Genomic DNA, 19688 nt, shown 5'->3' on the forward strand with positions numbered 1-19688 from the left:
ATCTACAGAACACTCTATCCAACAATAACAGAATTTACAATCTTTTCAAGTATACATGGAATATTCTCTGGGACAGACCATATGCTAGGTGATAAAGTGAACTTCAATAATGTTAAAAGGATAGAAATAATAAAAAGTAAACTCTCCAACAACAAAGAAATGAAATTAGAAATCAATAGTAGGATAAAGTTGGGACACACACATGTAAGTAGAAATTAAACATTACAATACTAAGCTACCAATAGGTAAAAACAGAAATCAAAACAGAAACCAGAAAATACTTTGGGATGAATGAAAACATAACACACCAAACCTTATGGAATGCTGATACAGCAAGAGTTTAGAGGGAAAATTATATCTGTAAATGCCAATATTAAAAAAGAAGAAAGGACTTCATTAGTGGTGCAGTAGTAAAGAATCCACCTACCAATGCAGGGGACATGGGTTCAATCCCTGGTCTGGGAAGATTCCACACGCCATGGGACAACTAAGGCTGTGAGCCACAACTACATAAGCCCATGCACTCTGGAGTCCATGTGCTGCTACCAACAAGCTTGTGTGCCACAACTATTGAAGCCTGTATCCCACAGAGTCCATGCTCCGTAACGAGAAGGCACAGAAAATGAGAACTTCATGCGCCACAAATGGAGAGTGGGGGCTATGCTCTGCCTGCCACAACTAGAGAAAGTCTGCATGCAGCAATGAAGACCCAGTAAAACCAAAAATAAGTTAAAAAAAAAAAAAAAAAAAATCTCAGATCAATAACCTTCATTTTCATGTTAAGACACTGGGGGAGAGATCACCAAGCTTAAAGCAAGCCAAGGGAAGTAAAGAAGAAAGATTACAATGGGAATAAACAAAACAAAGAACAGAAAACAGAAAATCAATAGAAACCAAGAGCTGGATCATTGAAGAGATCAATAATGGCAACTTTTTGTTTAGCTGACCAAGAAAAAAGGAAGGAAAACTCAAATTACTAGAATCAGAAATAAAGAAGGGAGATTACTACAGACTACAGAAATAAAAAGGATAATGAAATAGTATAAAAAACTGTCTACCATGAAAATAGATCAAGTTCCTAGAAACATACAAACTGCCAAAACAAACTCAAGTAGAAACTGATAATCAGATATAAACAGATAATCAGAGTGGACCTATAACAAATGAAGAGATTGAAGTTGTAATCATAAAACAACTCACACACACACACCCCCTGGCATACAAGGCTTCATCACTTTATCACACTTAGAGAAAAGTTAACAATAATTCTTCATAAACTTTTTTTTCAAAACAGAAAACAATACTTCCCAACTCATTCTATATTACCCTAAAACTAAAAGCAGACCAAGGCACCACAAGACAACAGACGAGTATCTCTTATGACTATAAATGCGAAAATCTGACTGAATGTGATTAATCCCAGGATTGCCTGGGTCATTTAATATCTGAAAATCAATTAATGTAATATCTATTTTTTCTCAACATGATACAGAGTACCTACAGAAAATCCACAACTGGGGCACTCTCCATTCCCCTTCTGATGTCTATGTCAGAAGCTTTCTCTGCCCCTTTTCATACTTTACTAAAACTCTACAAAAGCTCTTGAGTGATCAAGCCTGGTCCCTGGTCCCGAAGCTAAATCATCTTCTTCGGAGATCAAGAATCCAACACTGTTCACCGTAAGCTATCAACATTGCCCCTGTTGAGAATGTATGGTATAAATATACCATGTTTCTAACTTTTTGTTGCAATGAAGAGCCTTAACTTTATCTTTATATATATGAATTAAAATATTAATATATCCCCCCCCAAAAAGAAATCCACAACTAACATTATACTTAAGGTGGAAGACTGAATGCTCTCCAGTCATGAAGACAAGGATGTCAGCTCTCTCAATGTGTACTGAATGTAACACTAAGGTTCTAGCCAGGGCAATGAGGCAAGAAAATGAAATAAAAGGTACCAAAATTGAAAAATGTTACTGTCATAATTCCTCTCTTCTCTTTATGGTTTTGCAAATATTATGATTGTTATTTTAAATTACTATTTTTTTGATGGGAGAAAAGGACCCAATGTATTCTTAATAATTAGTTTACCTGAAAAGCAAGCCCCACATATCTACAGCTTTTACCAGCTATGAAAGATATCTTTGAAAATCCAAGAACAGATGGCAAGAAAATGTGTTCTAAGAAGTCATTTGAAGGAAAGAAAAATAAAAAATAATTCAAAAACAACAACAACAACAAAAAGAAAGAAGTCATTTGGTTTTCTGCCTTTTTAAACCATTTGACACCTTACTGCCAATGATAGGCAAACAAGGCTTCCTGAACATTACTTAGCAGACATGTGCTGTGTTCCCTGAAGATGCAGTCTGAGTATCACAACATTTAATTCATTAATAATAAAAAGAATGAAGCAGTTAACAAAGAACAAGCACTCTGAATCTCACTGGTCCCAATAACTGATTCACCACCTGTGACAACCTGAGTAAAAGAAAGAAAGTGAAGTCACTCAGTCATGTCCAACTCTTTGCAACCCCATGGACTATAGCCTACCAAGTTCCTCCGTCCATGGGATTTTCCAGGCAAGAATACTGGAGTGGTTTGCCATTTCCTTCTCTAGATCATCCCAACCCTGGGATTGAACCTGGGTCTCCTGCATTGTAGGCAGACGCTTTACCGTCTGAGCCACCAGAGAAGTTCAATAACCTGAGTAAATTCCAACCAAATTTAAACCAAACTTAATCAGTCTAGCAGGAAAAAAAAGAGGGAGAGATAAATGAAAGTTTAAAACATTTAAAACAGAATTACTCTGTATTTCTTTTGGATGATTTTTGTTGGATTTTCCTATAAGTAACAACACTTTTTTACAACTTGTTTGGAGCAGTTTTAATTTTGGGGGGTGGGATAATAATTGTGGCAAAACTCTGAGGCAGAAATACAGAATAAAAAAGGACAGGAGTTCTGTGTTTTGTTAAATGTCATCAGACTGAATTATGGACAAAATGGGCTTCATATGCCCAGAATCCAGCAATGTTTGTCTCTTTGCTTAGTATCTTAGTATAGCTAAGTGTTTTGTCCTTTTGGGCTTAAGGGTGTGTTAATTCTCATTTTTTAAGATAGCTGGTGAGAGTGAATATTTTCTTATTTGATAATTTATCACTAGTTTTTGCCAAGTGGGTAAACTACTTATTTCCATGAATTGTTTATTTGTAGAGTTGCAATATAATCATCCTAGAACATACAGAGGTGATAAAAATGCTTGTAAGCTTTTATCAGACATCTGTCACATTTACCCATAACTTGACGCTTTCTTTTTAAAAATCTGTCTTGATGTTAACTGTGCTGAATCTTTATATTAAAGCAACCTTTAAAACACTGATCTACTCTTTGATAATGCCTATTTTGAATCTTATATCAGTGAGAAAAGCAAAGCAATTAAGTATTTTCACGAGCTCTTCACCACACCCATCTATGTAATGATACCTGTACCCAGGCACTCTGCTTTTTTCCATTTACCACGTATGAGCCCTCTACATCTTACATATGGCGTCCTGACTTCCATTTGCGTTGTTTACTCTCACCCTTCCTGGGGACCTTACTGCTCTTCCCTCTCTGCTATAGCAACATAACTCTTTCTGCTGTCTTTCAATTTCAGCATATAAAGACCTCTTTTTTCAATTAAGAACAGACTACTCTCTTAACCTTATTTTCCCCTCCCATATACTGCTGAAATTCAATGCTTCTGCTTAGGGATGCAATTCTCAAAAGTTGTCTCTATCTACTGCCTCTGATTCCTGTCCTCCCATTCTTTTGGCTTTTAGCTCTTAAAGTCTTCCCCCTGTAATTAAGTATACCCAGAAATATGAAGAATCTTACAGAACTGTATGATATAAAACTATGTAACCTCCATTTGGATTAAGAATACCAAGTCTCCACACCTCCCTCACCATTAATTCTAACTGTTGCGTAATAGTGCTCCATATGGTTTGTTTAACATTTTAAACAAATTGTTTCTGAAGGTTTTTTTTTTTAATTATTGAGGTTTGAGGATTCTTGATATACTCTCTAAGAACTTTTTCAAATACATGATTTCCCAGTCAGTATAGTGCTTGGCTTTTCATTTTTATTCTCTTGTGGAGCCAGCTTCCATCTGGTATAATTTTCTTCCTGTCTCAAAGACTTCCTTTAGAATTTCTTGCAGTGCAGGTGAGCTGGTGATTAATTCTTTCAGTTTTGCACGTCTGAAATAGTACTGTTTCTAACAAGAAGTCTACCGAATTCTTATCTTTGTTCTTCTATATGTAATGTTATTTTTTCTCTGGCTACTTTTATAATTTTCCCTTTAAGTTTTAAGAAATTTCCTCTGTATTTCTTTTGCTTGAAGTTTGTTGAAATTTCTGGATCTGTAGGTTTATAATCTTCATAAGTTTTGAAACATTTCAGCATTATTCAAATATATTTTTTTATCCTCCCTTTTCCTCTCTTGAGGATGCCAATTGCACATGCATTAGGCCAAAAAGTACTGATGCTCTGTTCATTTTTTTCCCAGTCCGTTTTCTCTGTCTGAATTTTATACTGGCGTTGTTTCAGTCAGGTTCAATTGACTGATTCTTTCCCCCCATTATTAGCCTTTGTTTCTTACTTCTTTGCATACTTGACAATTTTGGACTGGATCCCAGCCATTATGAATCTAACCTTGTTGAGTGCTGGACATCCTTGAATTTTTAATATTTTTGAGCTTTGTTCTGAGCCACAGTTAAATGGAGACCAATTTAATCTTTTTGGGTCCTGCTTGTTTAAGGCAGGACCAGAGCAGCTTTTCATCTAAGGCTAACTGTCCTCCACTACTGACACAGTATTCTTTTAAGTCCTCTACTCACTGCCTCTTGTATTACAAGGTTTTGACATGTGGGCTGGTAGGAATATAAACTATTCCTGCCCTTGTATGAGGTTCAGGGATTGTTCTGCTTGTTTCTTTTGAGGGTTTTTTTCCCTGGTAATGGGTAGGTTTTGTACATACACGTACCAGTCAGCAATCAACTCAGACTCAAAAGGGCCCCACTTAGATGGCCAGAGCAACCTCTTTGAAACTCTCTTCTCTTCAGTATCCTGCCCTGTAAACTCTAAGCCACAGTGGCTTCCTTGGACTTTGAATTCCATCTTGTTAACGTAAGGGTCTTGCAGGCAGGAAGTTGGGGTAATGGTTAAGACTGTTTTCCCTCTCTCAAGTTTTACTGTCCCTAACTGCCTAATGAAAACTGTTGTTTCATATGTTTCTTTAGTTTTCAAGGCAGATTTTAAATTTGGTCCCTACTACTCTATCATGGCTAAAAATGGAAATCAAGAGGATGTCGGTTTTTAGCATCCTTTCATCAACATGCCTGATACTGCCCTAACATTAATTAGTAAAACACAGACATCAGCACACTCTCAAGGCAAGGCACAGAAATTATTCACAAAATAAAATATATAAAATACGCCAGAGGGGGTAATTCTAACACAAAACTTTCCTAAACTTGGCCTATCTCAGGGGATTGTTTGTTATCTAGGTTACCTATGGCCTCGAGAAATATCAAATAAAATGGCAAGACAGTCAAATTCTCGGGCTGTGAAGAAAGGATGGATTTTAAGAAACAATTTGAAAAAGCTTAAAATTTACTTCAGGAAGAAAGTTGTAAAAATCTAACAAATAATTCAAAAGTCCAGGACCAGGGGGCTCTCTAATGGCTTGCAATGTAAGAACGGTCCCTCACCTAAAGTAATTCCATTCTTCTCATTAGTAGGACTGTATGAAAAAAATTTGTGCTCAATTACCTCATTCTGAATTCTGTCAATAAAATTTTTTTGGAAATTTATGTTCTCTTTTGTTACATAAATACTTAAATAGTACCCATAATTTGATACTTTAGCCTATGAAGTCTGAAATATTTCCTGTCTGGTCTGTTACAAAATAGTGTGCTGACCCTAGATCTAGTAAGTACTTGTAAGTAAACAAATCCAAATTACAATGACACTAATTTCCAACTCTGATTCTCTACAGTTCCAAGTGGGACATTTTCCACCAAGGTATCTCAAATTTTCCTTTAATTCTCATTTATATTATCACCAAATATTCATTTCTTCTTTCAAAGTTCCTCCCTTCCTACTGGTACCACTGCATTTGAGCAATCTGTCACGTAACGTGCTTAAATTATAACACTTCTCCTTGTGGTCTCCACCCAATTCAAATCCTTCTTAATGACTGCTACTGAGCTTATTTTTTTTCAAAAAGATAAGCTTTACCATATCAATTTCATATTTCAGAAATCACAAACCCATGATAATATCAGGAGTCTAAAATACAGATAAATTCAGGTACTCTGTGGAAAAGATGTTCAAGGCTAACAAATTCAAAGAAAAAGGCCAGATGACAAACAAAATATTCATAAAAATAATTCCACACATGCAGAAAAATTCAGTAACAAATGAATTTTGAAACACAAATGAAAATATCCCTAATCTACTTCAAAACAGAAACACCAAACCTCCCTCCTCAAACCATAAAGTTTTTCATCTATCTACTTAAAAGTAGAAAAAGTGTTAGAAAGATAAATGACAAACTCTAAACAGTGATCACTTTGGTCAATGAACAGTAACTGCTTTGCATGAAGGGCAGTTTCATGAGTGTGCGGTTTTTTGGCTGTTCTGAGCAGGGATCTTAGTTCCCCCAACAGGGATTAAACCCGGGTCACATCAGTGGAAGCGCCAAGTCCTAACCACTGGAACACCAGGGAATTCCCTTACTCCATGTGTTTTTACGTGGTTTAATTTTTAAATCAAAGATTATGAATAATGTAATTAAAAATATAGAAAATATAATGGTTAGAATGTGTGATTCCTAACAGAGTTAACATATTATGTGTACACTGAAAAATGACCTGAATGAAGACATCAAAATTTAACAGCTATCATCTCTTGAATGGTGTTTGTGGCTGATTTGCTTTTTCATCTTTTTTTACAGCTTGAAATTTTTTGTATTTTCAAGTTTTCTATAATGACTATGTATTATATGTATAATCAGAAAGACCCAAACAAGTTAAATACAGAAAATGCTCTTTTAATGGACAAAATCCAAGATGTATGAGAAATGTTTTTCTCAATAGAAACTCAGTGAGAGACTGAAAAATGAAAAGATTTTTGCATGAGATATTACCTTTCCTCCCCATTCTTTAAAGGTATCTATTTAAAAATTATTAATCTAAAATATTTATTATATCACTAATTTTTGGGGAGTTCACAAGAAATGAAATAGCTATAAGCACTCTCTTTCCCTTTAACATTATTTTTGTCAGTATAAGTTACTAATTAATTTTTCTGATAAACGCATGCTTACAAAAACAGCTGCTATATCCAATGGAGAGAAAATAAATACTCTGAAAAGGAAATGTTTTAGCACCAAAAGTAACTTTCTTATTACATTTTATTTCTCCAGGCTGTGTTAACAACTTCTCTTTTAATAACAGAAGTAAAATTTCACTAAAAGATGTGGTTCAGATTGAGACTTTGTTACTGACAATTATTTCAAAGGATGATTGTGGCAAACAAAAACCCAAAAATGCAAAACGAGGCATTTAGGAGAAAAAAAATGAATCTAAGACAATACCAGAAATAGGACAAAGGGGACACTAGAGGAATACTAGTTTACAAAGATGAGGAAACACAGACTATGCAGATGATGAAAAGAACAAAACTTAAAAGTAGATTTTCTTTTCTCATGTTTCATAAAGATTCTGTGAAGCATGTTTTTAACAAAGTTCTGAAAAATAAAGGTTACAGTCTCTTCAAGTTACCCTCTCTGTATGCTAGCTTTTGAGACTGCAGATCAAAGACAAAAGTATATTCTCCTTTTGAGTTTCAAGATAAAAATGGGAAAATAAATGGTAAAATAGGAAGAAAAAAAACCCAACACTCAAATAGAAGCAGTTTGAAGATATTATCCAATTAGCTTGCCACTTTTGCAGATTACAGGAATGAAATTATTAACTTTTTTGAGATTATTTTTTGAGATTATTTACATCATTGACTGAAAGAAGTACCACGATTAGTTGTAAAACTAGTTTCTGTGACTGGTACATGGTTTGCTGAAAGGGACAACATGCATGATCTGAATCAGGCTATGTTAAATCGTCATAGTACATGTACCAACACAATCAAATACAAAATTGCCTCAGTGATAACTGATTGGTTGAGTTGAAAGTAAAGATAATTCAAATTCTACTTTTCTGCATAAGGAGCTTCCAGAAGAAAATGGACTGCTAAGCAACTCAAGCTAAGGAAGACATTTTTCAGAACATAGGCTCATTAGTGTTCTTATAGAAACCTCATAATCTGGTTATATTTTAGTAAAAACATGAGTGTTTGGCTCAGGACTACAGCTTAGAGTTTACTAATGAGCAATAAGAGACACTGTGACTTTCTTGCAAATGTGTAAAACATTACTAGGTTATGGCAACTTGTGTAAGGATGACACGCAAATGCATGAAGTATTCCATATTAAAAATGAGGAGCTATAAGATTAGGCTTTTTATTCACTCACCTTAAATTATTTTGTTGGCCAGGTGGAATGACGCTATAGTAAACTGGCATTCCTGCTGCAGGCATAGATCCTTGATTAGACTGATTAGGGAACATAACAGGCTGTTGATAAGTGTGATGGGCAATTCCTTGAGAACCTTGAGGCAGTGAAACCTAAAATTTGAAAGACATTTTAAAGGGAAAAAGGTTTTTAAAACCTTGCAAAAGTCAAGGTCTCCAGCCTCCCTAAGCTTTTCAAATATGAGCAGTTAGGAATAAGCTAAAACTGCCATAGGCTGTCTTGATAATTTAGTTACGGCATTACCGCTTTATTTTTATGTTTTTAAAGCCAGTTATTGTTTTTGGCTAGCATTTATCAAAAGCACAGGAGGCTAGGAGTTGTGTTCCAAAGTAGAAGTTATTTAAAAAAAGAAACTGTTTCCATATGGATAACCATTTGACATGGAAAGAATAATAATATTTACCTCAGGTAGAGCTAAGTAAAACTCAGGTAAGAGTACTGGTGAGATACACTGGATCAGGAAGTATGAGCTTCGGAGCTTAAGATACCTAGATGTAATAATGATCCATCAACTTTACTGTACATGTGACACTGGGCAAATAACTTAACTCTTCTGAGGCCCCAGAGTTCATTATCTGCAAAAATGGTATGTCTCTTTCACCTCAGGAGGGCTATTATAATTTCTATTTCCAGGATCTAGTACAGAAGGTATTTGAGGAACAGCAGATCTTTCAATTCTGTTTTCTACAGTATCTACATAGAAACCATATGAACATAATGGATTCATTTCTCCAGTTTCCATAGTTATCTAAAATAAAACCCACAAAGGCATAAGGGTTTTGTAATTTACAAGTGTGCCACATTACAGTGATTTTGGTCAGTAAAAGCTTCTGTTGATGCTGATATCAACAACAGTAGGGTCGATGACAGTAACAGTAGTTAATGGTGATGACAGTTAAGGTTGACATTATTGAGTACTTACTACCATGTTCAAGTTCTGTTCCAAGAACTTTGTGTATATTATTACATCAAGTCTTCCTAACAACCCTAAGAAGGTATTTTTATCATCCCTGTTTTATAGAAGGAGTTAAAACCTTGCTCAGTGTTGTACAGCTATCAAGAAGAGAAGTCAGTGTTTGAACCCATGCCCACTGGCTCCAGAGCCGCAGTTCTTCAATCATTTCATCATTCTCTGTATCTGGGCTCTGTGATTTCTAAGTTAATGATTAACTTTTAGGTTTTTCCTATTAGTTCAGTTCAGTTCAGTCGCTTAGTCGTGTCCGACTCTTTGCAACCCCATGAACTGCAGCACGCCAGGCCTCCCTGTCCATCACCAACTCCTGGAGTTCACTCAAACTCACGTCCATTGAGTCAGTGATGCCATCCAGCCATCTCATCCTCTGTCATCCCCTTCTCCTCCTGCCCCCAATCCCTCCCAGCATCAGAGTCTTTTCCAATGAGTCAACTCTTCGCATGAGGTGGCCAAAGTACTGGAGTTTCAGCTTTAGCATCATTCCTTCCAAAGAACACTCAGGACTGATCTCCTTTAGAATGGACTGGTTGGATGTCCTTGCAGTCCAAGGGACTCTCAAGAGTCTTCTCCAACACCACAATTCAAAAGCATCAATTCTTCGGTGCTCAGCTTTCTTCACAGTCCAACTCTCACATTCATACATGACCACTGAAAAACCATAGCCTTGACTAGACCTTTGTTGGCAAAGTAATGTCTCTGCTTTTCAATATGCTATCTAGGTTGGTCATAACTTTCCTTCCAAGGAGTAAGTGTATTTTAATTTCATGGCTGCAGTCACTGTCTGCAGTGATTTTGGAGCCCCCCAAAATAAAGTCAGAAACTGTTTGCACTGTTTCCCCATCTATTTCCCATGAAGTGATGGGACCAGATGCCATGATCTTTATTTTCTGAATGTTGAGCTTTAAGCCAACTTTTTCACTCTCCTCTTTCACTTTCATCAAGGGGCTTTTTGGTTCCTCTTCACTTTCTGCCATAAGGGTGGTGTCTCTGCATATCTGAGGTTTTGATATTTCTCCTGGCAATCTTGATTCCAGCTGTGCTTCTCCCAGCCCAGTGTTTCTCATGATGTACTCTGCATATAAGTTAAATAAGCAGGGTGACAGTATACAGCCTTGATGTACTCCTTTTCCTATTTGGAACCAGTCTGTTGTTCCATGTCCAGTTCTAACTGTTGCTTCTTGACCTGCATATAGGTTTCTCAAGAGGCAGGTCAGGTGGTCTGGTATTCCCATCTCTTGAAGAATTTTCCACAGTTTATTGTGATCCACAGAGTCAAAGGCTTTGGCATAGTCAATAAAGCAGAAATAGATGTTTTCCTGGAACTCTCTTGCTTTTTCCATGATCCAGTGGATGTTGGCAATTTGATCTCTGGTTCTTCTGCCTTTTCTAAAACCAGCTTGAACATCTGGAAGTTAACGGTTCACGTATTTCTGAAGCCTGTCTTGCAGAATTTTGAGCGTTACTTTAGTAGCGTGTGAGGTGAGTGCAATTGTGTGGTAGTTTGAGCATTCTTTAGCATTGCCTTTCTTTGGGACTGGAATGAAAACTGACCTTTTCCAGTCCTGTGGCCACTGCTGAGTTTTCCAAATTGGCTGGCATATTGAGTGTAGCACTTTCACAGCATCATCTTTCAGGATTTGAAATAGCTCAACTGGAATTCCATCACCTCTACTAGCTTTGTTTGTAGCGATGCTTTCTAAGGCCAACTTGACTTCACATTCCAGGATGTCTGGCTCTAGGTCAGTGATCACACCATCGTGATTATCTTGGTCATGAAGATCTTTTTTGTACAGTTCTTCTGTGTATTCTTGCCACCTCTTCTTAATATCTTCTGCTTCTGTTAGGTCCATACCATTTCTGTCTTTTATCGAGCCCATCTTTGCATGAAATGTTCCCTTGGTATCTCTAATTTTCTTAAAGAGATCTCTAGTCTTTCCCATTCTGTTGTTTTCCTCTATTTCTTTGCATTGATCGCTGAGGAAGGCTTTCTTATCTCTTTTTGCTATTCTTTGGAACTCTGCATTCAGATGCTTATATTTTTCCTTTGCTCCTTTGCTTTTTTCCTTCTCTTCTTTTCACAGCTATTTGTAAGGCCTCCCCAGACAGCCATTTTGCTTTTTTGCATTTCTTTTCCATAGGGATGGTCTTGATCCCTGTCTCCTGTACAATGTCCATAGTTCATCAGGCACTCTATCAGATCTAGTCCCTTAAATCTATTTCTCACCTCCACTGTATAATCATAAGGGATTTGATTTAGGTCATACCTGAATGGTCTAGTGGTTTTCCCTACTTTCTTCAGTAAGTCTGAATTTGGCAATAAGGAGCTCATGATCTGAGCCACAGTCAGCTCCTGGTCTTGTTTTTGCGGACTGTATAGAGCTTCTCCATCTTTGGCTGCAAAGAATATAATCAATCTGTTTTCAGTGTTGACCATCTGGTACTGTCCATGTGTAGAGTCTTCTCTTGTGTTGTTGGAAGAGGGTATTTGCTATGACCAGTGTGTTCACTTGGCAAAACTCTATTAGCCTTTGCCCTGCTTCATTCTGTATTCCAAGGCCAAATTTGCCTGTTACCCCAGATGTTACTTGACTTTCTACTTTTGCATTCCAGTCCCCTATAATGAAAAGGACACCTTTTTGGGGTGTTAGTTCTACAAGGTCTTGTAGCTCTTCATAGAACTGTTCAACTTTCGCTTCTTCAGCGTTACTGGTTGGGGCACAGACTTGGATTACTGTGATACTGAATAGTTTGCCTTGGAAACGAACAGAGATCATTCTGTCGGTTTTGAGATTGCATCCAAGTACTGCATTTTGGACTCTTTTGTTGACCATGATGGCTACTCCATTTCTTCTGAGGGATTCCTGCCCACAGTAGTAGATATAATGGTCATCTGAGTTAAATTCACCCATTCCAGTCTATTTTAGTTTGCTGATTCCTAGAATGTCAGCATTCACTCTTGCCATCTCCTCTTTGACCACTTCCAATTTGCCTTGATTCATGGACCTGACATTACAGGTTCCTATACAATATTGCTCTTTACAGCATTGGACCTTGCTTCTATCACCAGTCACATCCATAACTGGGTATTGTTTTTGCTTTGGCTCCATCCCTTCATTCTTTCTGGTTCTATAGGTTTTTCCTATAGTCCCTTCAAAATACACAGTAAGCTCTGAATTACTTTCAATTTGGCTCAAAGGGAAAGATATGTTGATGGTTTGATTTACTCAATTTTGTATAACAAAATATATTTCAGTCTTTTTGTCTACTGAAGCAGTGCAACATTCTATTGTTATTTTTGATTGTTTTTAAGTTAGTGTATATGCTAGGTAGATCTAAGAAAAATGACACAGCTCAATCTAGATGATTTAAGCTACAGATTAAATTTTTAACTAGTGGTAAAGAAAACACATGAAGTACCAAAGGAGAGGAAATGGTACTTGAGAAGGTATAGATGTAGAAACACTCTACTAAATAGATAACTTCTCAGGCTTATTTTTTATTTAAAAAATTTATTTTAATTTTTTCAGCTGAGTCATGAGGCTTGCAGGATCAGGGGTTAAACCCAGGCTCTTGGCAGTGAAAGTAAGGAGTCCTAGTCACTGGACTGCCATGGAATTCCCTTTGGCTTATTATTTAGATAAGTTTATCACCACCTAGCTTCTCTAACCAAATGTGGTAGGAAAAATGAAGCAGGCTATCATTCATCACTTGTCAGAGCAATATTTCTCACAATCATTCACCCAATGTAAGGATTATGTGAAATACCATGAGAAAATGTACCTTGTAAAAAAGTATGCTATAGAAGTTATAACAACCGTCTCAGCTTTGAAACACTTTCAGTATCTAGCTCCATTTTTAAAAACTATAATAACAAGGAGATAATTTATTTTAAACTTATATTTCAAGGCTGATCTTATTTACATAGTGCCTGGGTATCTGACAGATGCTAGACAGACTAGATTAGGTAGGTAACACGAACAGGGTCTTGAGAAGGGAGAGTTCTTGGCTTGGTAGTGATCCTGTCTAATGATTAGCTACAGAGGAAGTGGAGAATGGGCAGTCTCATGGGCCTCTAACTTAAGCAGGGATGGTGGTGGTTTAGTTGCAAGTTGTGTCTGACTCGTGCGACCCCATGGACTGTAGCCCACCAGGCTCCTCTGTCTGTGGGATCTTCCAGGCAAGAATACTGGAGTGGATTGCCATTTCCTTCTCCAGGAGATCTTCCAGACCCAGGGATCAAACCCAGGTCTCCTGTACTGCAGGCAGATTCTTTACAAACTGAGCTTAGAGGGAAGCCCCTTAAGCAGGGAGAACCAGAGTAAAAAGAGGATGTGAGAAAAGATGCAAAATCGGTTCCCATAATGTTTTGCTTTCTATTATCAAAGGGCTTCAAAACTAGACATATTCTTAGTGCTCAAAAAGTCCTCGACGATTTCACATTTTAATTACGACTTTCATTTTCTGGAATTTCACAGAATATGCTACCTCCTTTGCTCATATCCTGCCCTATTCTCAGAATGTCTTAATTAATTTATGTCCATAATTTTCTAATTTTAAGACCTAATTAAAGGTTTATATCTTTTTCTTCTGTATTAAGTCCCCAACTATTCATGGCTGTGTTTCATAATTCCTTCAGTTACTGGTCTGTAGATTATAACCAGTTTGTTGACTTGTCCTTAGATGAAATACATGTACATTTACCTTCCCAACTTGATTATTTTTACATTGTGGGACTGAATCAAAATAGCCTCTGGATTTCTTAACATTAGACTCAACTACGGGAAACTGTGAGGCTAAGAAAACAAACTCACTTGCAGATTATTCCAGAAAGGTGAAGTGAAGTAGCTCAGTCATGTCCGACTCTTTGCGACCCCATGGACTGTAGTCTACCAGGCTCCTCAGTCCATGGGATTTTCCAGGCAAGAATACTGGAGTGGGTTGCCATTTCCTTCTCCAGGGGATCTTCCCGACCCAGGGATCGAACCCAGGTCTCCCTCATTGTAGGCAGACGCTTTACCATCTGAGCCACCAGGGAAGCCATTCCAGAAAGGTAAAGGAAGATAAAATAAATGTCTGAAAATGTGACACAGTATGGGCTAAAGAAATCTGACATATTAATGAAACACTAGGTATTTCTACTTGAGAATTATGAATTAAAATGCATGACATTTTCAATACAAGACATACTATTTCTTTTCTTCATTGAGTTGGGGGCGGGGGGGTGGATATCAATTCCAGATTGGGAAATCGCACATTCTTTATTCAATAAACACTAATTTATAATCTACTCTATTTCATACACCTACTTATACCTTTACTTTTCCCTCCTGTTCCACTCTGTCCTCAAGAGACTTTGTAAGGAGCTGAAGAATAGAATAAGATATTTGCTCATATATGTAGGTAGTTGGAAACACAAACAGTGCCAGAAAAATTTACTTCACAATATTAATATGGTTCAGATATTTTTCAAAAAATTAATGAAGTGAATGAATGCAATAAAATGAGGATAGAACAAAATTGCAACAACTAATAAAACTCTTTTAAGACTATAAAGTTACATATTACAGAAGCCTTTCCCCAGATTAAACGGAGAAGTAGCCCACATTTTATTTATTGAAAATCACCTCTAGCCAGTGCAGGTAAGAGAGGGACCACGTACCTGATATGATGGCACTGAAGGATAGGGGATGACCACGCCCTGAATCTGATTTCCAATGCCGTTGGGCTGGCCACCAACGAGACTCTGGCTCTGGGGTTGCTGAACTCCAACTATCCCTTGGTAGTTTTGCTGCTGGTTGGGCATAACTTGATAACCTGTAATGGCACAGTGAGTTAAATCCTGCTTTGAATTTGTTTCACTAGCAGTATGTTTTTGTATTTTAAGCAAGTTCTAAAATCACAGAATTTGTTTAAACAGCAAATCTCAAAAGCCCTCTATTATGACAGCCAACATTTAAAAGGTTTGCTATGTAGGTAACCCAAGTCAGTCAGCACTTCCCTACTCCAAAACATTCAAATTAAATTTGTCTTCAAAGATTTCCTTTGTACTTGAGGAAATTTATAGGGCCAAAGACTTGGTTTATATACACAATTACTATTTGGCATATGTTATAATTTGATATTAAAAATAATTTTCTGTGGACTAGGTCTGTCTACATAATTTGTGGGGCCCAGTGCAAAAGCAAAATGCAGGGCCTCTGGTTAAAAAATGCAGAGTTTTGAGGTGGTATTGGCAGAACTAATTCTTTTGGAGACTGGAAATAATGGAAGGTGGGATGACTTTTATAGAAGAGCTGTATGTTTATAGAAGAGCTGTATGTTTGAAAATTCAGACTAAGATATGAATCCTTATATTAGGAATGTCTTCAGGGCACAAGGGAAAATGGAGTTATCTAGCAACTTTTAAGATTATCTTCTTATTATTAAGGTTACTTAACAAAGAAACTGATCATTAGAGAGGTTAAGCAATCTGCCTGAAGTTCATAAATCAAACACCAAAGGGACAGTTCTTAAACTTGAGACACTGCTGGTAACTTTACTAAGTTAGAAGTATAAATATACTTTTATTAAGTGAATTTATTAGTTATTTAAATGACTCCACAATAAGGTTTGAGTAATGAGTATGAATTTTATGTGTCTCTTGACCCTAAAAGGATTTCCTTAAGTAATTAGCTCAAGACATATGTAAATTACTAGAAACTACCACAAATTCTTCTTTCTTTATAAAAAAAGAAACCAGATTAAAATAAACAACCAACCTTCCAGCCAGGGAATCTAAAAAGGTTTTACAAAGATAAACCAAATGATGGCATTGCCTATACAAACTTCTACAACTAAAGGTAAGCTAAATGATTTCTCTAATACCATAGATCTATTTTGCTACCTTATAAATACCAGTTTTTATTTCTATCCTCATTAATTCCTAAAACAACAGGAATGGCAAAGATCCCATCTCAGGTGTTGATTTTGACAATAATATCAGCGTACTTGCCTGAAGTCTCAATGATTCTTCTCAATGACTAAAATAATTGAATAAATTTAGCATCACCCTTTTCTAAAGACATGAATATAAAACATATTTGGTAACTAAGCAACATATTAACAACAAAGTAAAAATACAGATACAATCAATCCTTTAATAATGAAGGGTTTTATAAAATGATGCTATTTCTATGGCAACAGTGCTTTAATGCCATGTTTCAAATGACTTCTCACCAGTCAACCTTTCCCAAAAAATGTGTATTATGGTCTTTATGGGTAATAAAGTGACTATAAACATGCTATTTCCTAAATATCCCTCCCTGTGAAATTCCTATTAATACTCAAATTTGCAGACAAATAAACTTCTTTCTTGCTCCTTAGTCTAATACTTGACATTCAACTCTACTTTCAGTTTATGAAATGACAAGCATTTCAAATTTATACTCTAAAGTCCAAATACCATCAAAACATACACAGACACATTTCCACTCCTAGGAAAATAAAGGGCAGGAATGGAAAAGGGATGTGAAGACCCCTTCTTGTGTTGGAAATGTCACCTCTGAACACCCACACAGCCTCTACTGCAGTGTCATAATTTAGGCATAGCTCTTTATACACGGGGAAAGTAACTTCTTACAATGAACTTGTCAGAATCACAGTTCACTAAATTAAAAAGAAAAATCTGAACACTTAGCAGAATTCACTGTAACATAATTTGACTTAAATTGTCACGTGCCCTAAGAAACTCAAATGTTTTTCACAACATTTTTGTATTTTATTCAAAATATATTCAGAGTTATAGGTTGCCTCGAAAGAAAACTTTGGGAAAAAAAGCCAATTTATGTGCAAATGAGGTTCTGATTTCCTTTATCTAAATACGTCAGTATTTGGAGATTCACCATTTGCTTCCTGCCTGCAATTCCCTCTTATGAAAAAAAATCTGATACAGAAAGCTTCAATCAGTAGCTCCAGATACCATGACACAGTGGTCTAATGTAGGGCCGCTTGGAATTTGCACTAATAAATTTCCAGTGGTATTTTTATTCTTTAATGCAAGCTTATCTCCACTAATGTTCACGCCTACTAATGGATATATTTATCTGCACACAAACATCACATTTTGAAAATGTGACATCATAAAATTCAAAACATCTGATTCCAGCACCTCATTTGTTACACAGGGTAGTATAAAGTTCTGTGAGCTCAAGATGTGCCTGGAGGGTGATAAAAGTTAAGTAAAACACAGTCCCTATATTTGAAATCAGGCATTCTTAGCCCTGACACCATATCAGAATAGCAGAATACGTAGGGTATTATGAAATTAAGAGGGAGAAATTAATCCTGGCTGATATCCACAGAGGTACTAACATTTGAGCCTGGACTTAAAGAAAAGGTCTGAAAAAAGTAAAAAAGTGAGTAACATGTTTGAGGAACAGAGACTAGTAAGGAGTGGTTTAATTTAAACATTGCATATGGAGTGAAAAGTGGAAGATGAAGGTAGAATATTGGTAGAGAATCAAAGACTTTACAAGTAGTAGAGCAGTGAGAACCATTAAGAAGTTCCAGATTTTAAAGACTGTGAAAGTAGAAAAATAACTAATATTACTACTTCATTCAAAACTAGAAAAAATAAACTGGGAACATGTTCTGGGAACAGTGGAACTATTAAAAATAAGAATGCCAAACACTTTAAAAGAAAATATTTTCCCAAGAAGCTCTATTAATCTTCCCATAATTTTTATTGCCTTAATCCATATTTCTTAAAACTCGACAGGTAATATAAAATTGTTCCTGTTAACTGTTTTCTCATGGCTTGTATATACCTTAAAAACAACAAAACTGAAATGGTGTGCTTTCTAAGGGCAGGGTTATCCACCCTGTTAAAGGAAAAAAAAACACCCCAAATATCAATACCAGCTATTAAGCAAATAAGCCAAGGAAGTGGACACTCATTTATATTTACCAAATAAATAGTGAGGAAAAATATATTCTTAACAGAACAGAATCAAAATAATATATGTTTCTATATTCCAATACTTTGGCCACCTGATGCAAAGAACTGACTCATTTGAAAAGACCCTGATGCTGGGAAAGACTGAGGGCAGGAGGAGAAGGGGACGACAGAGGATGAGATGGTTGGATGGCATCACCAACTCAATGGACATGAGTTTGAGTAAACTCTGGGAGTTGGTGATGGACAGGGAGGCCTGGTGTGCTGCAGTCCATGAGGTGGCAAAGAGTCGGACACAACTGAGCGACTGAACTGAACTGATGTTTCTACACAAAAACCAGGAGCTCCCTATGTGGTGACAGGCTCACTGTTCACGTTTAGTGAATGGCTTTTGACAGCAAAAGTCGTACTTAAGTTTTACGGTAACATGTCTATAGTAAGGTTAAACATATCTGCATTCTCATTAAAATAAAACTTGATCCCATAAACAGAAATTAACCTCAGTCCAGAATTCATGAATTACTCATTAAGTCTTCCCTTAAAAAATGCATGGCCACCTCAGTGTGTACTTGATAAGGAAAAACAGAACTGTTTTAGCTCATATCTAATATGTAAAGCTTGAAATGAAGGTTTAATTTAAACAATGCTGGGGGGAATGAAGGGACATTAAAAATACCCTTGAAAAAGGTTTATTTGACTAAAAAATAGGTTTTTATCAAAGAAAACTTGGAAAATACAACAAAGAGAAAAAGCCAGGGTGGAAAAACCATTTTTGTAAAACAATAACTTGCAGATAATATTATTCACATGTTGTATTTATGGCTAGCCTTGTATTTTCTACACAGACAGCAACATACATTCCCACTTTCATTATTTATAGAAATGGGCCATACGACACATTGTTTCAAAAACTTTCCCCAAGCAATGTTTCCACAGCTAAACAACAGGGATTTTACAAAGCTATGGGAAGGAAGCATTTAAGGAAATTTTCTTAGAACATATTTAGACCTACCTCAAGTTAATGATCAAAGGATGAGAAAAAGACTCTGAACTTTCCATTGCCTTTTAGGAAGAAGGCACGTGTCAAGAAGCGAACAAGACAAAAAGACTAAGTATTTCAGAACAATAAATCAGCTTTTGGTTTCC

The 19688-nt window shown here is 36.4% G+C and overlaps 1 protein-coding gene across 18 annotated transcripts in view; it reads right to left on the reverse strand.

Moving 5' to 3' along the window:
• The window catches only part of R3HDM1 (R3H domain containing 1), a 163256-nt gene that overhangs the window by 15217 nt on the left and 128351 nt on the right, over nucleotides 1-19688 (reverse strand). For all 18 annotated transcript variants that reach the window (XM_024980908.2, XM_024980906.2, XM_010802110.4 and 15 more), the window contains 2 exons: nucleotides 15270-15424; nucleotides 8578-8729 (listed from right to left, as the gene is read on the reverse strand). In XM_024980908.2, coding sequence (XP_024836676.1) covers nucleotides 8578-8729; nucleotides 15270-15424 — 307 coding nt within the window. The remainder of the gene's footprint in view (nucleotides 1-8577; nucleotides 8730-15269; nucleotides 15425-19688) is intronic.

This window comes from Bos taurus, chromosome 2, assembly GCF_002263795.3.
Source record: "Bos taurus isolate L1 Dominette 01449 registration number 42190680 breed Hereford chromosome 2, ARS-UCD2.0, whole genome shotgun sequence".
In the NCBI taxonomy this organism is placed as follows: domain Eukaryota; kingdom Metazoa; phylum Chordata; class Mammalia; order Artiodactyla; family Bovidae; genus Bos; species Bos taurus.